The following is a 26392-nucleotide window of genomic DNA, read 5'->3' on the forward strand; positions in this document are numbered from 1 at the left end:
CAGCACTTGAGTGGACAAGATTTGTGACATTTTTTTCTTCAGCTGTTTAGTTTAGTTTTTAGATTTTCTTTTATTTAATTTTGTGTAGCTGTTTTTCTTGGTGATGAATATTCACAGGTAGTATGCATCGACATGGAGGTGACCTGCTTTTGAGCTCAAGATTTTTCTGACCTACTACATGCAAAAGAAAAGGATGCATACACAAGGAGTGATGTCCTGGGTTAATAGACATGTATGTAATCCCAAATATAAACCCATACAAGTATAATTAAGTAGTTGTTGAACTTAAATTATGAAAAACTGAGAAGTGCAAATACAGCTAAAGAATATTTAAAGGATTTTTCTTAGGAATGTTATCTGGATAGTAGATTAAAATCAGCCATTTTCTTCATAGATAATGGGGGTTTTAAGGAAATTTACTAAAATGATATTTATGACAATATAGAAAAAAATACTAAGTTTTATTGGTGTTTGCAACACAGAATGATGGGCGTTTTCCATCCTTTCCCAGTAATCTACAGTCATCGATGACAGACTACCTAAACTGAAGTCTGGCTTTATCAGAGTGCCAATACCAGCATTATTACAGTGCAATTGTAGTGACACAGCATTATATACGATGATGCAGCTTAAGTCTGGGATGTTTTAACTCGCTGTTTAAAGCCCTGCTTTTCCACCATTTAACTACATCCTTAATTTCCATGCAATGTTTGTTCCTGTCATATTGAGTGCACCTAGCGAGTGCTCCAGTGATGTGCCATTGGTTCGTTTACTTTTGGGTCACACATCACCAGTTGCTAATATCTCCTTGCATGCTGTCATACTTGATTGTACTTGTTGTCTGTGGTGTTTTTGGTTTTCTATATGATTTGTTTTATTTTTCTCCCCCTCAAGAGGTGAAACAGCCAAAGAATTGTGCTTTGTTGGCGGTCTGACCTCTTGTAAACAGGCAAACTACTTCAATACTATTGACAAAGCTCTTGCTCTAAGTGTTTGGGCTTGTCTTGTTTATTTGCGTGGTAGGTAATTTTAACTCATGCATTGGTATAGTATGATATGGCCCAGCCCTAATAATGTTTTCAGTCTTTCAGATGTAACAGATGGCAGTTAATAAACCTTGGGGCAGATGTATGAGCTATTGATCCATAGGTGCTGTGATGTAGAGGGGGGGAGCTCAGTGAGTGCAGCAGTGACTGTCTGAAAGAAAGGGGAAGATACAGATGAAAAGCCATTTGTAACCACAGATTGTTCTGTAAGCTGTTTAGCCAGTCACACTTATTCATATTGGGGACCAAATGAAAGTGGAGCACTTGAAATAGAAAGAAATGTGACAGGCTGTTGGGACCAGGTGTTCCCTTTGAAGCTCTGTCATCCGTTATCCTCAAAAAACCTTAAAGATGGAATGCCTGACTGATAGGCCAAACTGAGGAAAGTGGTAATTCTGGTTGTTTGGCAAGAGCAAAGGTCAGTGGTTGAGATTTAATTGTGGTGGGTCACGATCACGTCAAGGAAACAAAGGAAAGTAAAGATGCTACATAGTGCTGAGGAGGAGGAAAATGGCTAAGAACCAGTCCTGTCAACAGCAAAAGGAAAACAAAGAAAGATGGAAATTGATGGAAAAGATTATTTTAGAGCAGTGGATGAAGTGATGAAATTTTCCTGCCAGTGTTCCCACAAAGCGGCACCCCTCTCTCATCTGTCAGTTATGTTTAAAAAAAATAATAACTAGCTGTCCATGAACAGGTTGTTCATGGACAGCAGTGGTATTACCATTAGTTTATATATCAACTGTGAGTCATGCTAAAAACATTCTGTGTATTTATTCGATGCTACTGTAAAATAAGGTACTTCTCTGACTTCAGTGTGGTTTATTTCCAGTTCGGTTAAGGTTGTACACTAAACTGCAGTCATCCTGGACATTGTTTCCTTTTAATCCGTTAAACCATTTCATCTTGGTCACACTGAAAAGAGCAGTGGCTCACCTAACAGAATGTCGGGGCCAGGACAAGACTCATAGAGGCAAACTGGGTCGCAGATTCTGGCCCTTTTTGGTGTAGGCAGCATGTGACTAAGATTACACTGTAGTGCTGGGTCATGCTGTGCCTTCCTACTGTAAAGTGTAAATGTGTCTGCTTGTGTGGTGTTGACTTCTGTTTTATTTATAGCTTTATAACATTGATTTTCTGCTAGAAAAAGAAATAAAAGGAATCTGTTTTATAAAGTTGACAGCTACACATGCAGCCGTCTAAATTCCTGTTTGTTCGTTTGATATAATTGATTAAGGTGTGGATTAAATGGGTAAAACCAGCATGGCAGCCCATATGACTCTTGCGTAACAAATACTGAAAAACATACCCTGCTGTATTAACCTCTTATGTGAATAATTTATTATGTTTAGCATTAGTGGAGCATTGTTTCTGAGCTGTTGTTTTGTCTTAGGATTGTTTTGAAATTGCAACGTCCATACATTTCCCTCACAGAGGAATTTGTTTGTGTATGTCTGCCTACCCTTACAGCTGTTGATTATGATTATTTGCGCTGTTTTACCCTTCTTTTCTTCTGGGTCACATCTGGCTTGATGTAATGAGTTGTAAAATTAAAATGAGGATTCTATGGATTCCCCCCCCCCCCCCCCCCCCAAGAAAAAGATTTTTCTCTAAGGGGGAGGAGGGATGTGTGGATGGAAGTGCCCACTGAAGCCATTTATTGATTTATTGGTGTTTGTGTATAAGTGGTTTTTCCTTAGATGCTAGTGTTTGTGTAGTGAAGACCAATTCCTTTAAAATATATCCTAAATATTAAAATGACTGATCTGAGTGAATTTATGTAAAATTGTTTACATAAACATTTTAGAACTTGAAACCTGATCCACAGCCTCAGATTATGTTTGTAGAGGTCCTCTCAGATCCATACTGATCCCTTAAAACCAACCTTATTGTGTCTACATTGTACTTCAAATGATGCTAATACTGGAAATTTTTTATAATACTTGCACCCCACCTGAGGACACCCATATGTGTTAAATTACCTTCACAAATGAGATTATGCAATTAGTTGGTTTTGTCTGTTTTTTAGCAGGATGACTCAATGTTATATACCACTTTGCGTGAAGATTTTACTAGAATTGGGGCTTGGTCAGACTGGGAAGTGATTTAAAATAAACATCACTAACCCTTGAAGTCAATCTGGTTCTAAGATTTTTAGTTTTTCCTTCATGTAGGATTCTGTATAGGGATTGATATTTGTCTCTGTCCTTACCTAGACAGTATAAAACACTATTTGAGGTCTGAGAAGTGCCTATAACCTGCATTCTTTTTAATGGCCACCACTGTGTGATACCTATATTCATCTTTTGCACGGTCTTTGTTCCTGACTCAAAAAGCTGGATCAAATGTCAGTGACAATGGGTAGTACTTGCTTGTACTTGTCAGCCATTGCCTGAGAGTAAGGTATCAAATCAGAACAGGAAAAAATTAGTAAGTACTTCTTGTTTAGTGTGGAGAACCTGGGCAATTTGCTTCATATCTTCACAAATGTACGGAAAATTGGAATAAGAAATATTGTGAGACATTTTCCTGGTAATCTCAGGAGAATATCTGTGGATCCGCATATACTTATGAATTGAGGCACCCAGTTCCTACATGATATGGAGGAAGTTTGGCCTTGGTAGAGATATGTAGTTTGAGTGCTTACCTTGATGAGGGATTTTGTTTTTTTTTAATAAATTTTTCAGAATTCATTGTTCCCCATTATCCATCCTTTTTTTGTATTGCATATCTGGGGCCAGGTTTCAGCATATAAGTGGAGGAGGAGTAGCGGCAATACTGAGCCTCGCCAGAATGACTAAACTCCTCACCCTATCTTTGAGAGAGAGGCCAATCACCCTTTGGAGAAAGGGTGCTGCTTGTACCTGTGATCTCATTCTTTACCCAAAGCTCGTAAAAATGGATGAACTTAGGGACATAGAATGACTGGTAACTCGACAGCTTTGCTTTTATGGGCAACTCTCTTTATCACAACACACCGGTGTGGCATCACTGCAGATGCAACCTCAATCCATCTGTCAGCATTTATCATGAACAAGACCGTGAGATTCTCTAAGTCTTCCATTTGGAAAACAACTGGTCTTTGACACAAGGTGAAGGTTGGCACTTCATCCATTTCCCTGAAGCATGGCATCAGACTCAGAGGTGGGTAGGAATTCTTATTCCTGCTACTTCACAATCGTCTGCAGGTCACTCTAGTGTGAGCTGGAGGTCTCCACCTGATAAAGCCAATTTAGCCATATCATCTGAACCAATAAGAGATGAGTCTGAGGACACCAAAGTGGTAGCCTTCTGCAGTCGCTCTGTCAGCCTTTCGGTTCACAATTTTTATGGACAGAATCTTTATGATTATCTGTTAGTACAGCTGAAGCAACATTCAACTAGTTTATCTACAAAATGGCTGTTTTCTCTTAGTATAATGGATTTTGTGCAGGCCCAGCAAAGCAAATTACTTTTATATTCATAACAAACTGTTTTCTGACATTTTATGGAGCATAAGTTTTTTTTTTGTTTGTTTTTTTTATGCTGCAGACAGTAATGCTAATTCTACTTTTAGCCTCAGCTCCAAAACAAAATGCTATTAGAAATATAATTGAATAAATTTCAAGATAAAAAATGGATTTATCCACAGTTCATCCAGTTTTTGTCACACTTGTGTTAATCATGTGACATTTCCTCAGGCTGACCAGTTTTGTAACTATTGGAACAGAGCAATAACCCACGTCTTGTGTAAGTTTCATAAAAATTTAATGAGCAGCATGACAAATGATGAATGGACTGCTACCGCCATACTAAAGAGGACCTCTATTTACTGTCTGCTTGCTTAATGGGAGTGGTCCATCTGAGTTCAAGCTTTCCACCAGGTCACGTCATGACCCAATATTATATTTAATTTGATGTCATAGAACCCATATGTTGTTAAATACCCAATGTTCTGCCTTAAATTGGCTAAAATAATTTAATGAATCCTATTGACTTGGTTTTTAGAGGAGTCTGTTCGATGAAAGCTGGTTAAGCATTTTTCTGGTTACCTTAATTGTTCATTGTAAGGCTCTTTTATCGACAGGGACACTCTGCTAGCATCCCTGTCTGCAAGGAGACTTATGGTCTTCATAGCTCCTTTTCAAAAAAGCATCTCTTTATCTCTCTGAGCGCATGTGTTACGTGTCCTCCCGTATTACACCACCACGCATCACGTGGCATGCAAAACTTCCTCTGCAAAATGTGTCTGTGTGCTGGGTGTGTTTTTAAATTTCTGTTAATATTAAAAGGTTAAACTTACCAAAGTGATTAGTAATTCCTAAGAAGTGATTAGGTGTGCAACAGAAAATGCATCACCGTTTGTAAGTCTGTCATTTTTAGGAGGAACTGATGATTATGAAACTGTACTACTTATGTATTTAGCACTTTTCACAGACATATGTCACAAAGTGCTTCACAAGAAAGGTAATAAAACACAATACAGTCATAAATGCATAATAAAAACCCTGGCCTAATTAAAAGCTTTTTGAAGGTCTCCACCGAGTCCAGACACTGTAGAAATTGAGGAAGTGCATTCCACAGACTGGGTGCAACAGCTTGGAAAGATTGGCCCCCTCGAGTTCTGAAACGAGTGTGGGGGACCACTAAAAGGTTTAGTGACAAGTTACAGCTCTGATGGTTTTAGTCTTAATGGTGAAATTGTAGACAAATTATGTTTAAACTCTAATGAAATAGGTTGTTGAAGACCTGAGATTAGGTTGATTAGATGATCATCATTCTTGTAAATGCTATAACAAATAGAAATTTTAACTCAAACTCAAGCAGCATGAATTTTGACAACATTTCACACAAATGTCTAATAGAGTAAAAGTAATGTAGTGATAACGCTTCATGTGTGGAAGCTGCCAAAATGCTCAGAACAGCAGCATTGCATCGGTGCAGATTTCAACACACAGTTTGAGTTTTGCCTTTCTCATGATTGTATTTCAGTTGCTTCATTTGCTTATGGCAATAAGACTAGAGAAAATCAGAGGGTTAGTTAATTGCTCTCAGTCAAAATTTCAACAGCACAACTTTTAATAAGTTGATGCTTGTTTGTGGATATATTTTTCCTTATTTGTTTCCCTGAGCGTATACTTTTTTTTTTTTTTTTTTTTTTTTTTTTTTTTTTTTTTTTTTGGTGCTTTCAATCACAAGACAGATTTTACATTTTATCCTTTTATCAGAAAAAAATGCTCAATTGAGTTTAAGTTAAAAAAAAAACCCAAACCAAAACAAAAAAAACCTTGGCCAAAAAATCAACTTGGTCAGGGTTGGAAAAAGTTGCTATTTTTATGGCTAATTTTTCTTTGTTGCCAGCGTGATGCATCCCTGCTGAAGAAACTAGATTACGCACGTTAAACATATTCATGTAGGTGCATATTCCTGAGTTGAATATTTTGAATTTGGGCTCAATAAAGCCTGGATTTTACTGTTGGTCCTCTTTTATTTATTTATTTATTTATTTACTTCTATTTTTAGCTCCAACCGTTGCTTTCACAGCTGATGTTCACACGGAAATTTAAAAATATGCTGGCTGCTGATGTGTCAACAGTGTGCTTAGATGTAGACTGTACAGATGGCTGTGCACTTGCATCACTCAGAGGGTTCCCGTTTGCAGGAAGAGTACTACTCTCACATGGAGCATAAAAAAAATATATCTCAAAAGATTAAAAGCACTCTGTGCCCGTCAATTGAGTTGACATCCTCCACGAATTATACGAATTGTGAAAAAGTTCATGTTGTACAAAAGCAGCCCTGTGACAATTTGTGTTTATATTTGATTACAGAATGATTGTAAGCGTTCTTTGGGTTTGGTGCTGTGTCTTTACATACAGCTGAATTTTTTTTCTCCAATATTTATACATTTTGCAGACAATGAAAATGAGTTTGACCTCATTATCCAACCTATGCAGACTGCACCCACCTGCTAATTCATAACCCAGATTTGCACATTTTTAAATGTGTCAGGCCACAGCCAGTTTTTTTTCATCTTTTTTTTGTTGTTGTTGTAAAGTGTTGTAATGAACTTCAGTTACATTTTCTTTGCGATGACCCACTTTTATTGAAATTGTATAACTTTCTGTAAAAACCCAGGTCATGCATTTTTATTTATTTTTTCAAAGCTGATTATGAAACTGTACAGTTGGCCAAACTAAGGTAATTGGTCCCTACTGTTATGAGCAGGTGAAACTGGTTGTCCTACTGTGAGGTCCAGCAAGACTCTGGCTCAAGTAGACTTAAAGGATTGCATCACCTTTTAAGCAACAAGGGATGCATTTAGTTTTTAATCGCTGCAGGGCTTGGTGGGAAAAATGCCTAAGGCTGTAGGAGGTGGAATGACCTATAAGCAAAGTGTACTGTTACAGTAACAAATCTGTTCATATGCTGCTGGTGGCATGCTGTGTGGGTGTAGGTGATGCTTTGAGAACAGGATGAAAATGCAATTAAATGGGGAACATCTCCTGATCTAAATGTTATTGTCTGTCCTGCTTGTTGGTTTGTTTTTAACTGGTGAATCCAAATTAACCCACTTCCCTTACAATTCTCATGAACAGGGAAATTAGAAACACTTTTTTTCCTTTTTTTTTTCTCACTTCCTCATCAGCTGAAAGTTTACAGCAACTTGAAATAGTGGTGTTCTCCGTGAGGTTACTATCTGCTTGAATAGAGGAAAAAAGAAGAGGTAATCATATTTTAGACCAGAAAAAACCCACAAAACTACATACAACACACAAAAAGAGCGAGTCATCTATATGACAGGAAGTATCCCAGCAGCCTCTGGGTAACTTGAGGTCTGATGAGGCGAGTGTTAACAGCTGAAGAGCCATGCTGGTGTAGCATGAAATGCCCTGCTCCCCTGTCGCACCAAGAGATAAAAGTAAAAAGGTAAGCTCACTGCGCTTCCTGAACCAGCAAACAGGTCCAGGTTTCAAACGAAACCTGAAATGGTTTTGTTTGAAACACTTACCTTTGTAACACTTACCTTTCATCATGTGTTAATTTTTGTGGTTGTCAGTTGAGGGTTTTTTTCCAATTTTGTGACTCATCAAACTCTGATCATCAGTCAAACCTGCTTATTAAACGCACTGTTTATGTTGATCAGTTTTGGAGTATTTACAGCCATGTTGTCCTTGTTACTCTACTGTTGAGGGATCTCTGTGTCTACTAAACTCTGGTTAACTTGCTGCAGTCTCTTTGCAGTCCTCACCCCCTCCCTCATAGTGAAATCAGAACTGTTCACGTGTACCCTGTCATGTAAGGTTTTGCCTGGCACCTCATTGCCTCATGACCATATGCGTGCATATTTTGTAAGTAGTGAACGCTCTAGAACATGTGGTGAACAAAACCAGTAATCAAACCTTTGCTGGAGCATTTTTGCTTTAGAAATGCACTGTAGCAATTAGGGTTAGGCATTTCAAGCAAAAGAATTTGTACTATACATGGAATTTTAAATGGGACCTATTTGGGTGTTCAGGCATTGGTCTCCAATGCTTGGAAGCTAAATCCATCTTTTTATAAAATTTCAGGTTAAAATAAGAAATTATGATTCACTCAAACTCATAATGTAAAGAAAGAATGGCAGTAGCCTCTGTTCAGCCTCTGTTTATCTATCTTACACACTCGACCAGTCAACAAAAAAGTTAAAAATAAAAAAATGTCTCTTCCAGCGAACATTAAAAAAAAACCTCAGGCGTAAAGTTAAGTCTTTTGTGTGATTTGGTGCATCTCGAATGAATGAATGAATGAATGAATGATTCAGAAAGTAGCTATATTAATACTGAAACAAACAAAAGAAGGTAAAATATTCCCTCCAAACAAAGTTTTATAAATTCTTTGACAGGAAAATCCGCATGTTTATCAGGTTTTAGCAGTGTGTGGAGGTGGTTAACAATATTACCAGCGGTGTTGAAGACGCGTTCTGAAGGTGTGCTTGTGGCTGGTATACACAGATATTTCCGTGCCATGTGTGACATCAGTGGGAAACGTTCTTCATGCATTTTCCACAAAGCCAGTGTATCATCTTCTCCATCTACGACCTCCTCGCTGAGGTATCAGTCCATTTCTGTCTGCACCTTCTCCTCCAGTGTGCAATTTGGCAATTAGTTCATCCTTGTTTGGACTTCTTCTGTGTTCTAAATGCTCAAATCAGTCCATGCATGATTATATTGCTCCGGCCATCAAAAAGTCTGCACATTTTCGAATATATCGACTATCGTCGGTTATTGGACTGACGATTGTCGGTTGGAATATTTTTACATATTGCCCAACTTTAATTGTTATTTCCTCCTGCACACTTTTGCCTACTACTACCATCTGCCATGATCTTTTCAACATTGCAGGGCAACTTAGGCAAACAGCACAAATGTAGCTAAGATGGTTCTACATCATAGCCTCTTCAATATAAAACCTGTTGTTGTTTAACAAAATAATAAAGCTACAATGGAGCCTCTACAATCATACAGTTAAGCTCTGCTTGTCAGACCTGTTGATAAGGAAACTAGATTTGTAGCAACACATGACATCTAAAGACTCACGGTCCCCGTGTACTCACTCTTGTACACTCTGCTCCATGCGTCTCATACATATGCAAAGCATGGACAAGACAGGTAAACTTAAGATGGCATTATTCAAGTTGACACGCACTTCCTTTACTGTGTTATAAAAAGATACAAATGCATGTTCATTATAAATTTTATCCGCTGGACAAGTGAGGCACAGTTGTATATACAAATGAAAGTAGTCCCCTGTTCTTTATCTTCATATACATAACTAACTTTAAATAATAAAGCATGAAAATATATATATATTTTTTTTTAATGGAAGGAACTTGTAAGTATCCAGTTCTGATGAGTAGAGGTGAGTTTTTAAGTGTGTAAAAGACCTAAAAACTAAAGCGCTCTGGGTGCTTGAGTAGCAAAGGGCTATACAAGAACCAGTCCATTTACCAAGTCAGAAAGACTTTGAACTTAAACTTCATTTTCTTCACTTTAAAATTTTTTGCAGCTTTATTTTTCCTGGTACCAGATACTTTCACAGCAGCTTAAGTTTGACATGATAATGACTTTTTTTTTTTCTTTATTAAGCTTGAGAAACGGTGGAGCTTTGCAGCGTTGTACATGACTGTACATTTTGCATTGTGAAACTTTGGATTCATGATAACATGACAACTACAAAAGACGTTCTTGCGCTTCACATTGCAGGAAGATTACAAAACCAGACAAACAGCATTTACATTTAATAGATCATATTTTTATAGATTAAAGCAAAAAAGAGTTTCTTAAATTTAACTTCCACATTCTCAAATACAGGACTTAATTCTATTAATTCCATTTATTCACATTTGTTTTTTCCCAATCCCATTGGGCAATGAATAGTAGTTTCCAGTTACAGTCCTTATTATGTCTGCTGGCTGTCTTACAGTTGTGGAAATTTTTTCTACTGTGCACCTCCTGTGGTTTTGTTTTCTCTGATTCTGATAGCTTCCTCCAGTATGTAATGCATTTTAAAAACAAAACCTACTGAAGTAGTTACAAGATGTTAAGTAACAAGACTCTGACAACAAAATGCAGATGGGAATATGCGATCATTGCTTGTTTTTCTTTTCTTTTTTTAATAGTTTTTCAGAGAAGGCTTCTTTAGCTTCATTGTTTCATTAGGAGAAAATACGATCAGCTTTGAGGAGATATAACTCTTGTTTTCATTAGCACCTCCCCAGACATGGATTAGAATACACAAAAAAATAACAGAAGTACAGTGCTACTGTTGTCCTTCAACCCACCAGTGCTCACGGAAGGAAATGACAATAAAAAGTAAAAGACTGGCCGATATTGCGTAATAGGATCACAGGAAAAAAATAAAAGGTGTCTCCTTTAATGAGCTAGAGAGTTTACATTGGTACATTTTTTTTTTTTTTTTTTAATTGTATTTAATTTTTTATTTTTTTTTTATGCTGGGGGAAAGTGGATTGCGGTGAACTTGAAATCTTGTTTCCTTCTAAATGGTTGTTTCAAAGACAGGAACAAGTCTGCAACCACTTGCAGGAGAATTCACATTAGGCAAGTTCATATAAACTACTTTCAGAGTCAGATTTTAAAAAAAAATAAATCCCTAAATAGTAATTGTTGCAGGACTGCAATTTAAGTGCCAAATAACACAGGTAAGCAATCGGCTCGTTGCAAATGAGCTGCACTCAACAGCACAGACTGACTCAGATTGACTGGACCGTGTTGGAAATCTGTATACATTTTTTTTTTTTTTTTTTTTTTTTTTTTTTTTTTAATTGGATGAATATTATTTGAAAACCTTTGCCAGTCTGTAATAGTTCAATTAAAGTCTTATGTTTGTTTTTTTGTTTGTTTTTTTTGTGTTTCAAACATCTGAAGTCATGCTTTTCTATGAAGTTTATTCAGTTGGTATTTTTAGGAAAAGGGGTTGCTACTTTAAACTGTAATTGTAAAAGCAGCAGTTTTAAGCATTAGTTTAGTGCTTGCTGCTGAACTAAAGACTGAACTGAACTATGCAGTCCTGCAGCAGGCATAATGTCGTCTAGACTTTGAGCCCCAGATTAACATCTGGAGGGGATGGTCCTCATACACATGTGCATGCTGTCACATAAATTGGAGATGAAAGCGCCAACACAAACATCTGGTGTGGAAACAAACAACATGGCACAGGCCTGCAGCGGATCTGCAGATCGAGTTACCATGGTTATAGATCCTTCAAATGTCCAGCAGCTTGTGTATTTTGGGATGATTTAAAATAACCACAACAGTTGTCTTTGTTCCCTCTTGTCTCACTCTTTCTTCGCTGCTTTCCCATCTCTCTAATATCGTCTCTCTTACAAACATGAATACTTTCCCTGTTTTTGTCCTGTTATGTTTGCTTTTACATAATGTGACATTTCATGATTATAAAACTGCAGATTTTGATTTTGTTGTGTAATGGCATATACTCAGTTTCAGTTCTCTCCTCTCTCGCTCCAGTTCCCCATGTTTTTGTGGTGGGGGTGGGATGAGGGAACGACACAGATTTCCGATCATCACCGGCAGACAGGCTACTGGGATACTTTCTATTCTATTCCACATCTCAGAGATGATTCACAGCACTGAGAGAGTCATAGGCTAGGCAGCACTGAGCTTAATTAAGTGCCATCATTTCTTGTGTTGTATGTAGTATTCATTGCTTAGATTAATAACTCATCATGTGACAATATTAAGGGACAGTGGTTTAGTATGATGTTCTTATTTTTGTAGTTATGGCAGGGATTTCTGTGATAACACTGAGCTAATATTTTGCATAGAGGAAATTTGTCTTGCCCACAGATTTTAAACAGAGCCAAACAAAATCACTAGTAGCTTTTAGTAAAATGATTTAATGGAACACTTTGCTTATCACATGGCAGGAAAATGCACAGATATGAGAATCACTGCCTTATTGATTATGCTTACTTGAGTAGTCTCCCCTTGGAAGGCTGATGCTGATACAGGAAAAACACTCTTCATTAGACATATGTTCTGTTTTGAGCCAATGAGTATTCTAGCCCATTTTTCAAAAAATCTCTGTAAACTTTAGGTATGATTATGTGGGGAAAATCCCGTTAGCTTGTCAGTTTCTGAAATATTAAGATCAGCCTGTCTGGCACGAACAAGCGTGCAACGTCCAAAACCACTTATGCAACTCACCATTGTGATGTTCATTCTAAACTTCAGCAAGTCGTCTTGACGACGTGTACATGCCTAAATGCAATGAGTTGCTGTAATGTGATTGGTGGATTAGATATTTGATAACAAACAGTTGAACGGGTTTACCTAACAAAATGTTGATAAATAATTGAGTGTAAGTGTCTAGTGAAGATTTAAACTTGGTAATAATTAGCAAGAGAAAAAATAAAGGCAGAGCTGCAGGGTAAAGAGTGTTAAAGGAGCTGAATGAATTGCTTTTGCGAAGTTTATTGTTGAGCCTTCCTGTCATGTTAAGTCACAGCCTAAAGTAGAGGTAAAAATTAAGAAGCAAATGATCGAATCCATCATCATATGCCTCAAAGATTGGCAGTGATAAAAGGAACTGATAATGGTGACAAATGGTTGTATGATGCAAAACAATTACTTCAAGCTCCTGATGGGAACACTTGACTCACATGTAAGATTTATTTATTTTTATTTCTCTCCTGTAGTGTTTCTATTCTGTGCTCACTCGTATAAAACTGTTTTATTCACAATGGAAACCTTTCTTTGTTTTCACAGGAATAAGGTAATTAATAGATAATTAGACTTATAAGCGGAGTTAAAAATGGCCTCAGTATCAGAAACAAATTGATATCCATCCATAATTTCAAGTGCGATTCAAGTGTTTAAGTAGAAGGCCTCCACAATAACAAATGCCCACCATTAATGAAATCTAAGCCCCTGGTTAAAAATTGATGACTCTGAAATGAAAATCAACATGCCAAGAAGAATGAGGAGTGCTGCCACATTTGGTGATATTGTCTTTCAGTTATTACCTATAAGAATAACAGAATTACTTGCCTTATTGTCTCTGTACGACTTAGATCTTTTTGAGTCATTTAGCAGAGGCGATAGAGATTTTTGTTCTACAATTTAAATTACAATCTGGTCCTAACTCTTTAAAACTTGTCTGACTAGTTTGAGATGGCTTTTACATGCAATTATGAGTGTGCTTAAAGTGTCTTTAAAGTTCAGCTGGGCCCTCACTTTTCTCATAAGACCAATTTAAGGTGCTTAAGACATGCACTTGTTGAAGAGCCAGAAGGCTTGCAATACTCTACAGCTCTTGCCGCCTTCCTGAAACCATGTTTCAGCTGAGAGTCTGAATTACAATCGGCACATCAGTCACACGGTAATAACTCTTGCTTGTGATTAAATGCTATCTGTCAAATTAACTTATGTCTCACCTCCCTCCTCCTCCTTATCCTTGACCCTTTTGTGTCTCTCTGTGCTTCCTCCCCCTCTTCTCCCCCCCCCCCCCCCTCCCCTCACGTCCTCTCTTATACTGCCTCCTCCTTTCCCCTTCTCTTGCTCCTTCCACACAGATGCTCCCAACCGCCCAGCTTGGCAGGAGTGATGGGATGTGTCATCTAGGTATTACAACTATCCCAACATCTTACACTGCAAGCAGGAATATGACTGGGTGGGAGAGGATATTTTGGGAGGGCTTTAGGTTGAAAATGTCAAAAACTGAAAAATGCAACAAAATCCAACACAGACGATGAGCCGCAACAAAAATGGGATTCGCAAGCAACGTGGACAGCTGCTGACATTTGATAACAGTTTAAAGATTAAAAATGTAAGCATGTAGTTTTTCGTAGAGCAAATGGTTGGAAAACTATATCTGGCTTCAGTAAACTGAGACCAGTATCACAATATGAGTGTCTGCATCTTTCCGTACCATGATACTCCTGCAGAGCTGTTAAAACGTATTAGAATTCCAGATCATTCAGTAACGAGCAAACGGGAAATGCATCAAAATAATTGTTTTAGTTCATACTCCAGTCAAGATCTAGTGATCAGAAATGATTTAACTTTAAAAAAATAATGTGGTACTTGATATTAAAATGTCTTTGAAAATCTTAACATATGCAAAATACAAATTTGAGGTTTTCTTTTCCGAGTGTAGCCATTTAGAAATATACAAAAGGCAGTCACCAGGATGCTCATGCCAGTAGTACTGTCTTCTAGATAGCGATGAGATGGAAAAGTACAAGTTCAATGAAAATTTGCTTTCCAGCCATCATTTTTGAGACCAAAGTGGTACTGAAGAGTCTATTAAACATATTTTGTGTAGAAAGTGGGGATAAAGGCCGTGGAAAAGGATGAAAGGTCTAGTCAAACATTCTTGATTAAGCGACACGTATACCTTAGCTTGTGACAGATGTCAGCGAGGACTGGTTTCTTTAAAAGTGCAGTTAGAGGGATCAACCAAGCCATAAAAAAAACCTTTGGTTTCTAGTAATTATAGCATGTCTCTCCTCCTTAACAGTGACAAATACAGCTGCAGTCATGCAATATCACTTCACTGAAGTTTAAAAAGCTGTAACAAACTACAAAAATAACAACTGGTGACATAAACCACACTTACAAAAAGTGCTGGTGGTTATATTTTCTTTCCTGTGTGGAGATCTTCACTTCCTGCATTGGCAATCATTTATCAGAGTATTTATCAGATGTATACAGCAGTTTTCACTCAGTGAGAATTTGTCCGTGTGCTCATTAATACAGCTGTCCTAATGAACGTCACTATTATTATTTTTGTTCAGTTATTTAGACGTGTAAATATGCATCTGGAGTTTGTTTCTAGTTTATCACATTGGAAACCTATGCTTACATCTGTGTACATCTGGGACATTTATGTAATTTCTATATGTTTGCGTGCGTTATTGTCACAACAAGACAGTTCATGCATATTAATTAAAATTCTACACAGGCAGGAGCACCACACCAGGGACATGTGAATACATGAACACCTGGCTTTTGGATGATAGGTCACATGTAAAATACTCGCAGCATTTTATCCTCTAGGGATGTGTCAGTTGACCACAAAAGGCACAGTTTAAATTTGTAAACCAGTTTAGGCATAAACAAAAAGAGATCAAAACAGAAATGACATTGATTTAAAAAAAATAGTACGTCTTATGCACCATGCCTGCTAAAACTCCTTCTCTTTCTGCCTCCTGCATCATCGCACAGTGATCTTTGTTCCTGTTGTTATCAAATACTATTTTTCTTTTAATGGGCTCTCCTCTTTGTGCCTTTTTTTGTTTGTCAAAGACCTGTTTGCAGCATGGATTACTGATTGACATGTATCCCTTGTTAGTTCACAAGTTATCTGGTTATTGATAATTTGTGCAGGCTGTTTTGATTAAGGCAGATTAAGATGACCGTTTTCTTAATATAGTGAAAAATGATCTGTATAATGACCAGAGCGGTGTTTCTTGGGTTGTTTTTGTTTGACTAACAAAACATTAAGGTATTATATAATCAAGACTTGGTTAACTTTTCACATATGAATGTAAAAGCAAGCAAAAAAAACAAAACAAAGTGAATTGTAGGAAAAAAATATTCTGTCAACTAGACAGAAAACCAATCACACTGATAAACTTTCTGTTAGATCCACAAAGTTCAAAAGGAGTAATATTTGTGTCTTCTGGATTTTTAAAAAGTAGCTTTGGACCTGGAATTACTTTCAAAATCCATAAATGTAGTAGTGGCATAAAGTTGCATGTGAACAGTTACATGCTGATTTCTAGACCTGTGAGTAGTTTTCACTTCCCAAATCTTCTGTGAACTCTCTATCAGGATGTAAACAGATTATATAGCTCCAATAAGCGGATCTTACTTAATTAGAACTATGTCATAATTATTTCTTGTGCTTTTACAAAACTTCTTAACTTTGTCTTGGTTCTTCAAAAGACACCAGGTATCAATAATGCAGATCTTGAAGTGAAAAAGCAATATCTTAGCTAGTTAAATATGTATTGAACAATGGCTCATGATCCCTTAATGAACAGTTCAATTTAATTGTTTATGCTGTTGCTTTATTATTGTGAATCACACTAAGAATAAAAAAAAACAAAGTCTGAGAATTTAATATATTCCACCAGAAATTTTGACCCATCATCCCCTGCAGTGCCCTGATTTTATCACAGGAATGTTGCCCTTGTAAATAAATCAAATATTAATCCCTCCTTATCTGTCTCATTTTCTAAGCAGAAGAGGCACTCCTAGACGATGTAATCACCCTGAAGGATTCATCTGAAACCACACCACAACAAGACCAAGGAGTAACAGAGAACGAGAAAGAAGACGAAGACACAAGCATGGGCGTGGGGAAGAACACCACCTCCAAATCGATGGACAGCAGCAGTGAAGCAGGAAAATATGAAGAGGAGTGCAAACATGGGGCAAATTTCTACCCAATTCCGGTACATACAACCATAAATAAAATGTTCCCACAGAGACCACAGCCACACCTAAAGCATGCTTGTATAATGAAGACAAAGACAGGGGTTTGCACATAGTTGGGATTGTCCTACATCTCCTCACATTACTCTTTTCTGACTCACGCAATCATATTTGGCATTGCTTTTTGCCTGGAATGTGTTGGAGCAGACAGTCGCACACGAACCTCTTACTTCATGGTCACTTAATGCATGCTGCAGCCAATACTTTTTCCATCCGTTTCCTCTGTTTGTCCTCTTGGCACCAGGCCGCTGCCTTATGTAGGTCAGTGGGCAAAATCACAACAGAGACATTTATCAAATCTGATTTCCTCCACACAAATATGCTTGTTAATTCTTATAGCTCCATTAAATTAAAACATGTTTTAAGAGATTCTTTTTCATACGTGTTTTACTTCTTGCAGGAGATTTGCCCATGTTCTGTGCTGACAAGAGAAGCTATTATGCTCCTTTTAAGTTTATATTTTTGGTCTACTAGAATTGCGTTGCATGATTCAAAGATTAAAATAATTCTTATTTATCTTACACTCTATCTTACTGAAGCCCTTAATAAAAGCCATTTGGGATTCTTTAACACTAAGCCAACTGATTGACTGCCCCTTACAATTAGGAGAGTGTGGACTGTTGTGCTCAGTCAGGTCTGTGCAGCAGAGATAACCATCTTCCAGATATCTGCAGTTGCTAATCCTGCACAGCCAAGAGAACGAAACTGTCGAAATCAGAGCGTTTAGAATAGTATGAAGTATGAACTTTTGCCTTGAGATGAATACTTGCACATACACTGTCTTTTAGACCCTGTTTCTTCTAGACTACTTAAAGAACACCTACCGTTAATTAATGCTTCATCTTAAATATGACCAACTTTTATTAGTGAAAATTACAAATGATTTTCTTATGGCCACTTCTCACAGTAAGGTTTATTATAGAGTTACCACCTGTATCTGGTTTTGGACCAGGGTAGATCCTCGACATGCGCAGGGATCAGGTCATGAGGTCTGGGGACTGGCCAAGATCCCCTTGAGGCGTCTTAAGACTGGAGAGGAGAGAGACATTTGGACTACCTATATGTTAGCATGTTGGTCCCATAACAAGGCCCCAGGTAACAGAAGGACTGACTATTTATAATTATCATCATCTTTATTTATAAAGCACTTTAAAACAACCACAGCTGACGTAAAGTGCTGTACATTGGAACTAAATCATAAAATTACATAAGATATAAATATAAGTAAAATAATTTGTAACTTGTAAGAAACCCCATGTGCTCTCCATTATTTGCACAGCTTTGCAGATTAAGTTTCACATACAGCACGAGTTAAAAATGAACCCAGCCTGTCCTACATGCAATATAAAATGACTGTTTACAGTTAACAATATCCATATTGTTTCCATACAGTCTAAAAGTGTTCACATTGAATAAGGTACTTTTTCATTTTAGAAAAAGTCTTAGTTGTATTAGCAGAATCTTTTTTCCCCTAAAGCAACTCTAATTTGGCACTTCTCCAGAATATTTCCATATAATGAAAAAATTAAAAACAAAACAAAAAACACACAAAAAAGAACCTGAAATTTCCTTCAGGAACTGGTGAAGATTTAAATAGTGCTAGCAAACATCCTTTCATGTCCTAAAAGAGGGGGGAAAACATGAAATTAATTTTCATGTGGCTTCTTAATACCCTTAAATGTTTAAATAATCAGGTGACTCAGGTTAAGCAAGGTATAAACTACGATAAATCCTCCCATAGAGCTTTGAGGGTGACCATGGAGCCAGCTGGTTTCCTGTTAGAAACTTAGATAAGCTTTGTTCCCTCTTTAAAAGAATTTTCTCTGGAGGCATTTACTGAAGCTGTTCAGTGGAACACAAAGGGAAATAAAACATGAGCCTGACATTTTGTGTGCATTTAATTGTCCTGGTGATCTGACATGTTTCCCTGATAACCTTCAATATCCACTCCACCGCTCAGAGTTTAATCTGGAGGCCTATGCATGCCATATGTTTGCATGTGAGGACTGTAGAGTAAAAACTCTGGGTTTGGTGGGCACATTTGCATACACTCCTGACTATGCAAACTACTGCTTTCTCTCCTCCTCGTTGCTGATTGTTCTTAAACTAAATGCTGTGACAAATGCAGCAAAGCCGCACTCTCGTACATAAACCTCAAATGCATATTCAATTATTGAAATTTGTTTGAATGGTTACAAGTTTGCATACTGTAGGAAGCACATGTCCATGTCCAGGGGACATAAGTGCATCCGGCCTTCCACACTGCGTAACATATAGACTGGCGCACACACACAAATATTGACATTGCTTCAGCTTGCATGTTGGCACGCTGACAAAACCTACATTGAAAGCGAAAGGTATGAGCATTGCGCCAAACCTGCTTTTGAGAAACTGTGATTTTTGTTTTTTCCTGCATGCTCTGGCAAATTGGGATAGTAAAATGTTGACGTGAAACTCTTTGTATTTGTTTAGGTGGTGGTAAATGGAGTCAGCGGCGCCAGTGGTGACCAGGACACTGAGAACACAGAGCTGATGGCCATCTACACTAAAGATAATCAAGGAGGCGAAAAGGTAACTTAGGAGTAAAAACCGTCAAAGTGAATTCCTCATGAGTTTTTGTAGTCATCTTAAAGGATGTTTTTGAAAGAGCCAATTCACTATTTTGGCACAATGACTCAAAAAGCGTACTCATAAAGTGCTTTTGTTGACTCTGTGGGTTTTTTTTTTTTTTTTTTTTTTTTTTTGTTAGCAGCGCTCAGCAAAACAATTTCAGTGATTTCCTTTTTTCCCCCCAACTCATCTTTCACCTACATACTTGAGATTGTTATCAAAGACTGATTTAATAAAGCAAACAGCCCTCAATGCTCCACTGGTCTAAAGACCTAGTGATGTCTCTGTGATGTGTAGCAAAGTTTGCTTTGTTTCTTTAAAAATCACATCCAGTAAGTTTTAATAGATGCTTTTCACCTTTTGTTTTGAGACAACAAAAATAAGTAAGCAAAGTTTTTATCTATTCTAAAAATGCTGACCTTAAATGTTATTGAAAAGGGGTATGCAAATCTTAAAGAAGTTTTTATTTCTCTAAAATGTTCTTCCCATAAAAGGCTGAATTTGCACTGATGCCGTAGCTACAGGATGTAGATCAGGGAATGTATACCCATGTCTTACATTGTTTATAAAAACAAGCCAAAGTGAGCTATGACCTCCATTTTTTTTTAACAGTAAGTGGCAATCATGAAGCTTAAAACCTGTAATTATGATAAGTATCCATTCATGGGTTTTCCCTGAAAACAAAAGCCATATCATTATAAGTAAAACCCTTTCATGTGATTCACTATTTATAGTATAAACTTCTGCTGTAAACATGCTGTTGTTTTCAATTCTAATCTCCAAAGTAGAAGTTAGAAAAATTATGTTTTGTTGTTCTGTTTTCCTGGTTTATTTTTGTTTACATAAAAACTTTAACCTCATTGTAGTACAGAAAGATGCTGATGAGATATTTAGTAGAAAAGACCAACTCATCAGAATGACTCCTTATCTTCCTCTGTGGTTCTCTGCTCTCAATGTCACCATGACACTGCACTTTTCTGTAAGACAGAAATTTACCTCTGGTATTTTTCCATTCATAAAATTCCACAGATCGGCTCAGACATGTTCCACTGACGTAACATTATTTTCCAGTACATGTCATATAGCATGCATGTAAAGAGAAGTGTAGATTAACAGGATACAGTTTCTTTGTGTTTCATTGTCTGTGTAGAGCTCTGTCTGAGACATTTAACAGAGCTCTCCTCAGATCTGCTCTGACACATTTCTCTTGCACTAACACAACATGTGGCAGCTATTTTCCTGTACATCCTATGTAAAGTACATGCACTGATGCAAAGGGAAGTGGATTAAAATGATAATAATACTGTTTGTGTTTCATTATGTGTGTAGAGCTCAATGTCTGAGACATTGGACAGTACAGACAGTATTGATGCAAGGAGGTCGGATATGATCTACACCATTGAAGACACCCCACCCTGGTATCTCTGTGTGCTCTTGGGATTACAGGTAAACCTACACATTAAATTGTTTTAACCTCCTAGGACCCTGCGTCCACATGTGTGGACATCACATTTTGGGTTATTTAGACCAAAGTACTCAATTTTGCTGTACAGGGGCCTGATATCCACTTACGAGGACATTATACTGCTACTGTTCTATCAAAATTCTAAATGAATATCCTCATATGTGGCTCTCATTTTTCTTAGAAACAAAAATTAAGTAAAAAAAAAAAATCTGGTAATTCTTTGTTTTTACATTCATGAGGACCCAATCAGCCCAACTATCAAAGAGAAATTAAAAATGCATGCTGTGGAAGAGTTTGGGTCTTAGGAGGTTAATATGGACTGAGAATGTCAAATACACACTCTATGATAAGGGTGTGGCAGATGCTTTTTAAGCTATGTTTTATGTCAGTGACGTCTATTTTTTTTCCTTCTGTCCTCTTAATCCAACTGTGCTCAGAATATAAATCAGTTTAATAATCTGCCTGTTAAGAATGGTTAGCTGATGCATAAATGCAAATATTAAATTAACTGTTCAGTTCACCTGAGACTTCTTTGTGGTTTGCACAGGTAAACAGGCTAAACAGGCTTTTCTTTAGATTTGGGAATTTCCAGGTGGAGCAAGGTGGGAGCGGAACTGGATTGTCCACTCCCGTAGTAGAGAACTGGATGACTGGTACCCTGATTATAAATGGGGAAATAGACTAATCTGTTCTGGGAATATGGTAACCATATAAACAATGCAGATAGTTTCATTTGAGGGTCAAAGACTTCCCATTATATTTTCCACTTATGAGCCTAAAGGAATGATGGTGAGGATCCAAATTATAAAACGAAACATTTGTGCTTTGTTATCGGGGGCTTTTGGGAAGGGGGTGGACTAAATTTCTATAGTAGATGGTGGAAAAAAACAGGAACGACCTTCTGCCATCTTGTCTTTCCAGCACTACTTGACATGTTTCAGTGGAACCATTGCGGTGCCGTTCCTCCTCTCTGAGGCGATGTGCGTCGGCTTTGATCAGTGGGCAACCAGTCAGCTCATAGGGACCATCTTCTTCTGTGTGGGGATCACTACCCTGCTACAGACCACACTGGGCTGCAGGTATGCACACACACCTCTCTTCCCCCGCTGTCTCTCATCCCTGAGTAACTGTGAGTGTGTTTAGGCGTTACATGAACTGAGTAAATGAATTACATCTTTTTAATTTAGAGCTGCAGATTAGTCCAATTTGCATCCACAAAGATACGCACTACTACATACAAGCTTTATTTATCTTTTACGTGTAGTTTCTATCAAAATATGGATGAGTAGCATTTTAATTTCTCTGCTGTGTTTCTGTAATATTTTATGAAATTGAGACAACATGTGGTTCTTCTATTGCATCACTTCTGGCCAAGCAATGTGAAAAACACGGAAGCAATAACTGATTAACCACGGGCATGTCTTGGTCAGTAGTGACTTTTCCAGGAGGGATGGCCTGTTTACCAGTTTAGATGTGTGGAATGATTCGCTTTGACCCCCTTTCTCAAGAATGTATCGCGTTTTGTCTTCATACTTGTTTTTCTGGAAACACAAAGAATTAAACTCTTCATTTGGTAACGGTCCCTCTGCACTATTTCTACACTTTCTACTTTTGTTTGTTATTTACGACGAACATAAAATCAGACATGCTTAATGTGAGGTATGTTTTGTAATCGGTGATTCACCCTTATTCAGCTCTTAAGGTTATATCACTCCTATCACTTGCCAGAAAATAATGACTGGTATAAAATGTTATCTGTTGTCATGGATATTATCACATCTCTGGGGTCTGTTTTAATGAAAGTTGAGTTATGATGGCAAGAGGTGCTGTTTTTCTTTCATAAAGAAGGAGCAGTTGCGCGAGAGAACCCTGGCTCGTTTTCTTTCTTTCCTTTTTTTTTTTTTATTATTAAACCTAATCTTTCAATCCTGTTGTGGAAGAGTCTTGGTCTCGTTATCATGCTGCACAGCAGCAGCAACACCGGCCAAATCACCTCACTCATATAAACCCAGACAGTCGCACACACAGGCTGTTCATTTTAACACTGACTCTATGACTTTTACTGATACTTTGATGGAAAGGAAAAAAGTGTGTGAAAGTTATCCTGCCTCCTCCTTTTATTTTATTAACAGACAAATAGTGGCTTAAAAATCAGCACCTTGTAGAAAAAGATATACACTCATCACATTACATGTGGTCACCTGTAAATCTCTAATCAGACAATCACATTAAGGATGCAGTTAGTCATCCAAACACAATGAGGAACTGATAACATTCAACCCAGCTGCGTGACTTTGGTGGCAGTTTGGGTATTTCAGAGACTGTCCCTTTACTGGGGTTTTATACACACACACACACACACACACACACACACACACACACACACACACACACACACACACACACACACACACACACACACAAATTTCCAGAAAGGTTTGAGCTGAGAGAAAGTCTCAGGTTACTTGTTAGAACTAAGGTAGGCATGTGAGCATCAACACATCAATCCTTGATGTGCTGTAGCAGTAGAAGGCTACTCTAGAAGCGATACACAAAGGACGATTAGGAAAAATTATGCCTGCTCAGATGGTCGATTTCTGCTGCAACACTTGCATAAGCTCACACACGCGTAAACATGGATCTAACCTATGAGCTGTCAACAAATTAGGCTGCTGCTGGTGATGCGATGGTGTGTGGACCCTTTTTATAGCTTACTTTGAGCCTCTCAAGTCCAGCTGAAGATCATTTAGCACCACAGCTTACCTCAGTGTTGTTGTTGACCCTGTTGTTATCCTATTCACAATAACCATCTTCTAGTGGCTGTTTTTGTCCGGCTAATGCACCTTGTCACGAAGTTCGTATGATCTCAGGCTGTTTGTTTTGAAAGCAACAGTGAGTTTACTTGACTGAAATAGCCTCCCGAGTCTAGTGAAGTGAAGAACTTCTACCAGAGCCAAGAGAGGACGAGAGGAGGAAACACCAACTCATGGAGAGGGTGGTGTGTGTGTGTGTGTGTGTGTGTGTGTGTGTGTGTGTGTGTGGGGACTTGGCCAAAAAAATATGTGTGCAACTCTGCGCTCAAGTTCCAAGTGTGGATTTTGACCCTATTTTTCTTCTTTCAGCTGATTGGTCAATGTCATGTCAATCACAAATGTAACTGTTTAACTGTTGTCCTCCTCTTCTGGGTCTGTACTTTCATTAAAAAAAAAGTTTTTAGGGATGAGTCACTGGACAACAGCACAACCCCAAGTAGATTAAACCCTCTGAAACCCTTTTGACAACTAATAAATTAATAGCAACTACAGCTGATACATTTGGCCAGTTCCTCCACTATTAACTGTAATACATGAAACATTAATTGGGGCTGTCATACCTTCAGAAAGTGATTTAGTCCTGAATCGTCACTGATTTGTGCAAGCTGAGCAAACAGCCTTACGTTTATTGGTAATTTTATTAGCCCATTGTCTTGTCCTTTTTTTCCCACAACTTATTTTACAGACAGTTCATGTGGACATATAATGGGTCAATCTGAAAGTGAAGAAGCTGCCCCCTGTTGGACAATGTGGCAAACTATTTCAGACACTCTATACAACTTGCATTTTAACATTTGAGTTTAGTCCTCATTTCCATTTAGATGTTGATATGTTTCTGTGACAGAACAGATCTGGAGACTACAAAACTGACAGCTCTGCAAGGGTTAGTGGTCTCCAACGTCTGAAGACATAGTCTAACAATGTAGTGAAAATATTCTGTGTTTTAGGACCACAACAGTGCTGCATCCCACTTTTCCCATAATGCGTCCCACTAAAATCTGATTGCCTGGTAAATATCTACATCTTTCAGTGTCTGTGCCAATTATCAGCCACAAATGTAATGTCTCAGCATCAGGCTGAGGTTAATATCAGCTTTTGATATCAGCAGAAAAGGACAGATTTTTGTTTTGTTTTTGTTTTTTCGGTTGCTGATTAGTTGTTATAGTTTAAAAAGTAAATTCTGTACTTGCAAAATATTTTTTCCCCCCTGTGAACTGATGAGTTTCTATCAAAATATAAACTTTATCTCCAGTCTTACATGATGCTATAAATGCCAGAAAAAGGATCATTAAATATGTAGATTGTATATGTTTACTGATTGTGTAGTAGAGTGCTCAAAAACATCTAAAACATAAATCACATGCTCAGTTTTTGCTTTTTCATAGAAAAGATGGGGAGGGGGGAGACTGAAACACAGTCTGGTCTTTTTTTTCTTCTTTTTTGTTAAGCCCGTCATCGTTGCCATACCAGCAGCTTCCCCTCTCTCAGGCAGTGCTGCCCTGATGTCACAGACGGTGCTTATCTGTCCATCTCTCAGTGGATTCGTTTCTCCAGAGAAATGTCACTGAATGGAAACCACTAAGGGAGGGAGAGGATAAAAGCAGGGGGGAAAGGGAGACAGCAACAGTGTATCTGTAATAGTCATACTCCATCACATCTGGATTGTTTATAATGTACCAGATAACTCCCTAACAATGAAGGAAAAAAAAAAAGAAAAAATGAAGAAAAAGGCAGATCAGCATGGACAAAAACTGTTATTCTAGGCTGATTATTTATGCATATCCCAGCCCATCAGTCCTCTGGGCCTCTCTCTGTTCATTAGAATGTCATGTTGGTGCTCAACATTTAAATATTTCTTCACCTGACTATTTCTCTAACTGCATGTTCAAACCTGTTAACAAGCCTGGTTACAGACATATTCATCCCTGCTCAGATTTCTTCAGCTATCAAGTGACTGACTCGATCGTATCCACAGTGATAGACTGAATGCAGGACGAGGGGGGGGGAAGGTTTGGAGATGTGTACTGAGGAATGACGCAGAAGAACACGTGCAGAGCTGTAAAGAGGTGGAAAGTGGGTGGGGGTGATATGCAGTGAAGATTTCTGAGTCATCGTGCCAAGTGAGGTCAATCAAAAAGGGCAAAATGCTTTTCCAGGAAAGGTGAAAGTGTCTCTCTTTTTACCCAAAGTGTCCTGCTTGTGTGCACAGCTGCTACCTGCAAACATGAGACTTGTATACACAGAAATGTTTAGTGATTTGTTTTACAGTTACACATTGAAGCACACATGAAGCCTACATGACGAAACAGATTTTAAAAATGAAAAGCAAAGAAAACATTACAGCAATAATGATAAACATGAAAAGGGTAAAAACACGGGGATAAAGTTGAGTTAAAAATATTTTGTTTTATGGAGCCAACCATCAATCTTGAGGCCCACATAAAATTTTCTGGAGTT

At 37.8% G+C, this 26392-nt stretch overlaps 1 protein-coding gene across 7 annotated transcripts in view; it reads left to right on the forward strand.

The window, feature by feature from the left end:
- slc23a2 (solute carrier family 23 member 2) overlaps positions 1 to 26392 on the forward strand; it is a 37903-nt gene that overhangs the window by 1678 nt on the left and 9833 nt on the right. For 2 of the 7 annotated variants that reach the window (XM_085475902.1, XM_085475901.1), the window contains exons 2-6: positions 14119 to 14167; positions 16793 to 17007; positions 19520 to 19618; positions 20987 to 21103; positions 22044 to 22201. In XM_085475902.1, coding sequence (XP_085332028.1) covers positions 14119 to 14167; positions 16793 to 17007; positions 19520 to 19618; positions 20987 to 21103; positions 22044 to 22201 — 638 coding nt within the window. The remainder of the gene's footprint in view (positions 1 to 14118; positions 14168 to 16792; positions 17008 to 19519; positions 19619 to 20986; positions 21104 to 22043; positions 22202 to 26392) is intronic. The other 5 variants (XM_085475904.1, XM_085475903.1, XM_085475908.1 and 2 more) reach the window with 3 other exon arrangements.

Source organism: Copadichromis virginalis, linkage group LG12 (genome assembly GCF_057382275.1).
Source record: "Copadichromis virginalis isolate Kocher_CV1m ecotype Utaka linkage group LG12, C_Virginalis_male_GT1.1, whole genome shotgun sequence".
In the NCBI taxonomy this organism is placed as follows: domain Eukaryota; kingdom Metazoa; phylum Chordata; class Actinopteri; order Cichliformes; family Cichlidae; genus Copadichromis; species Copadichromis virginalis.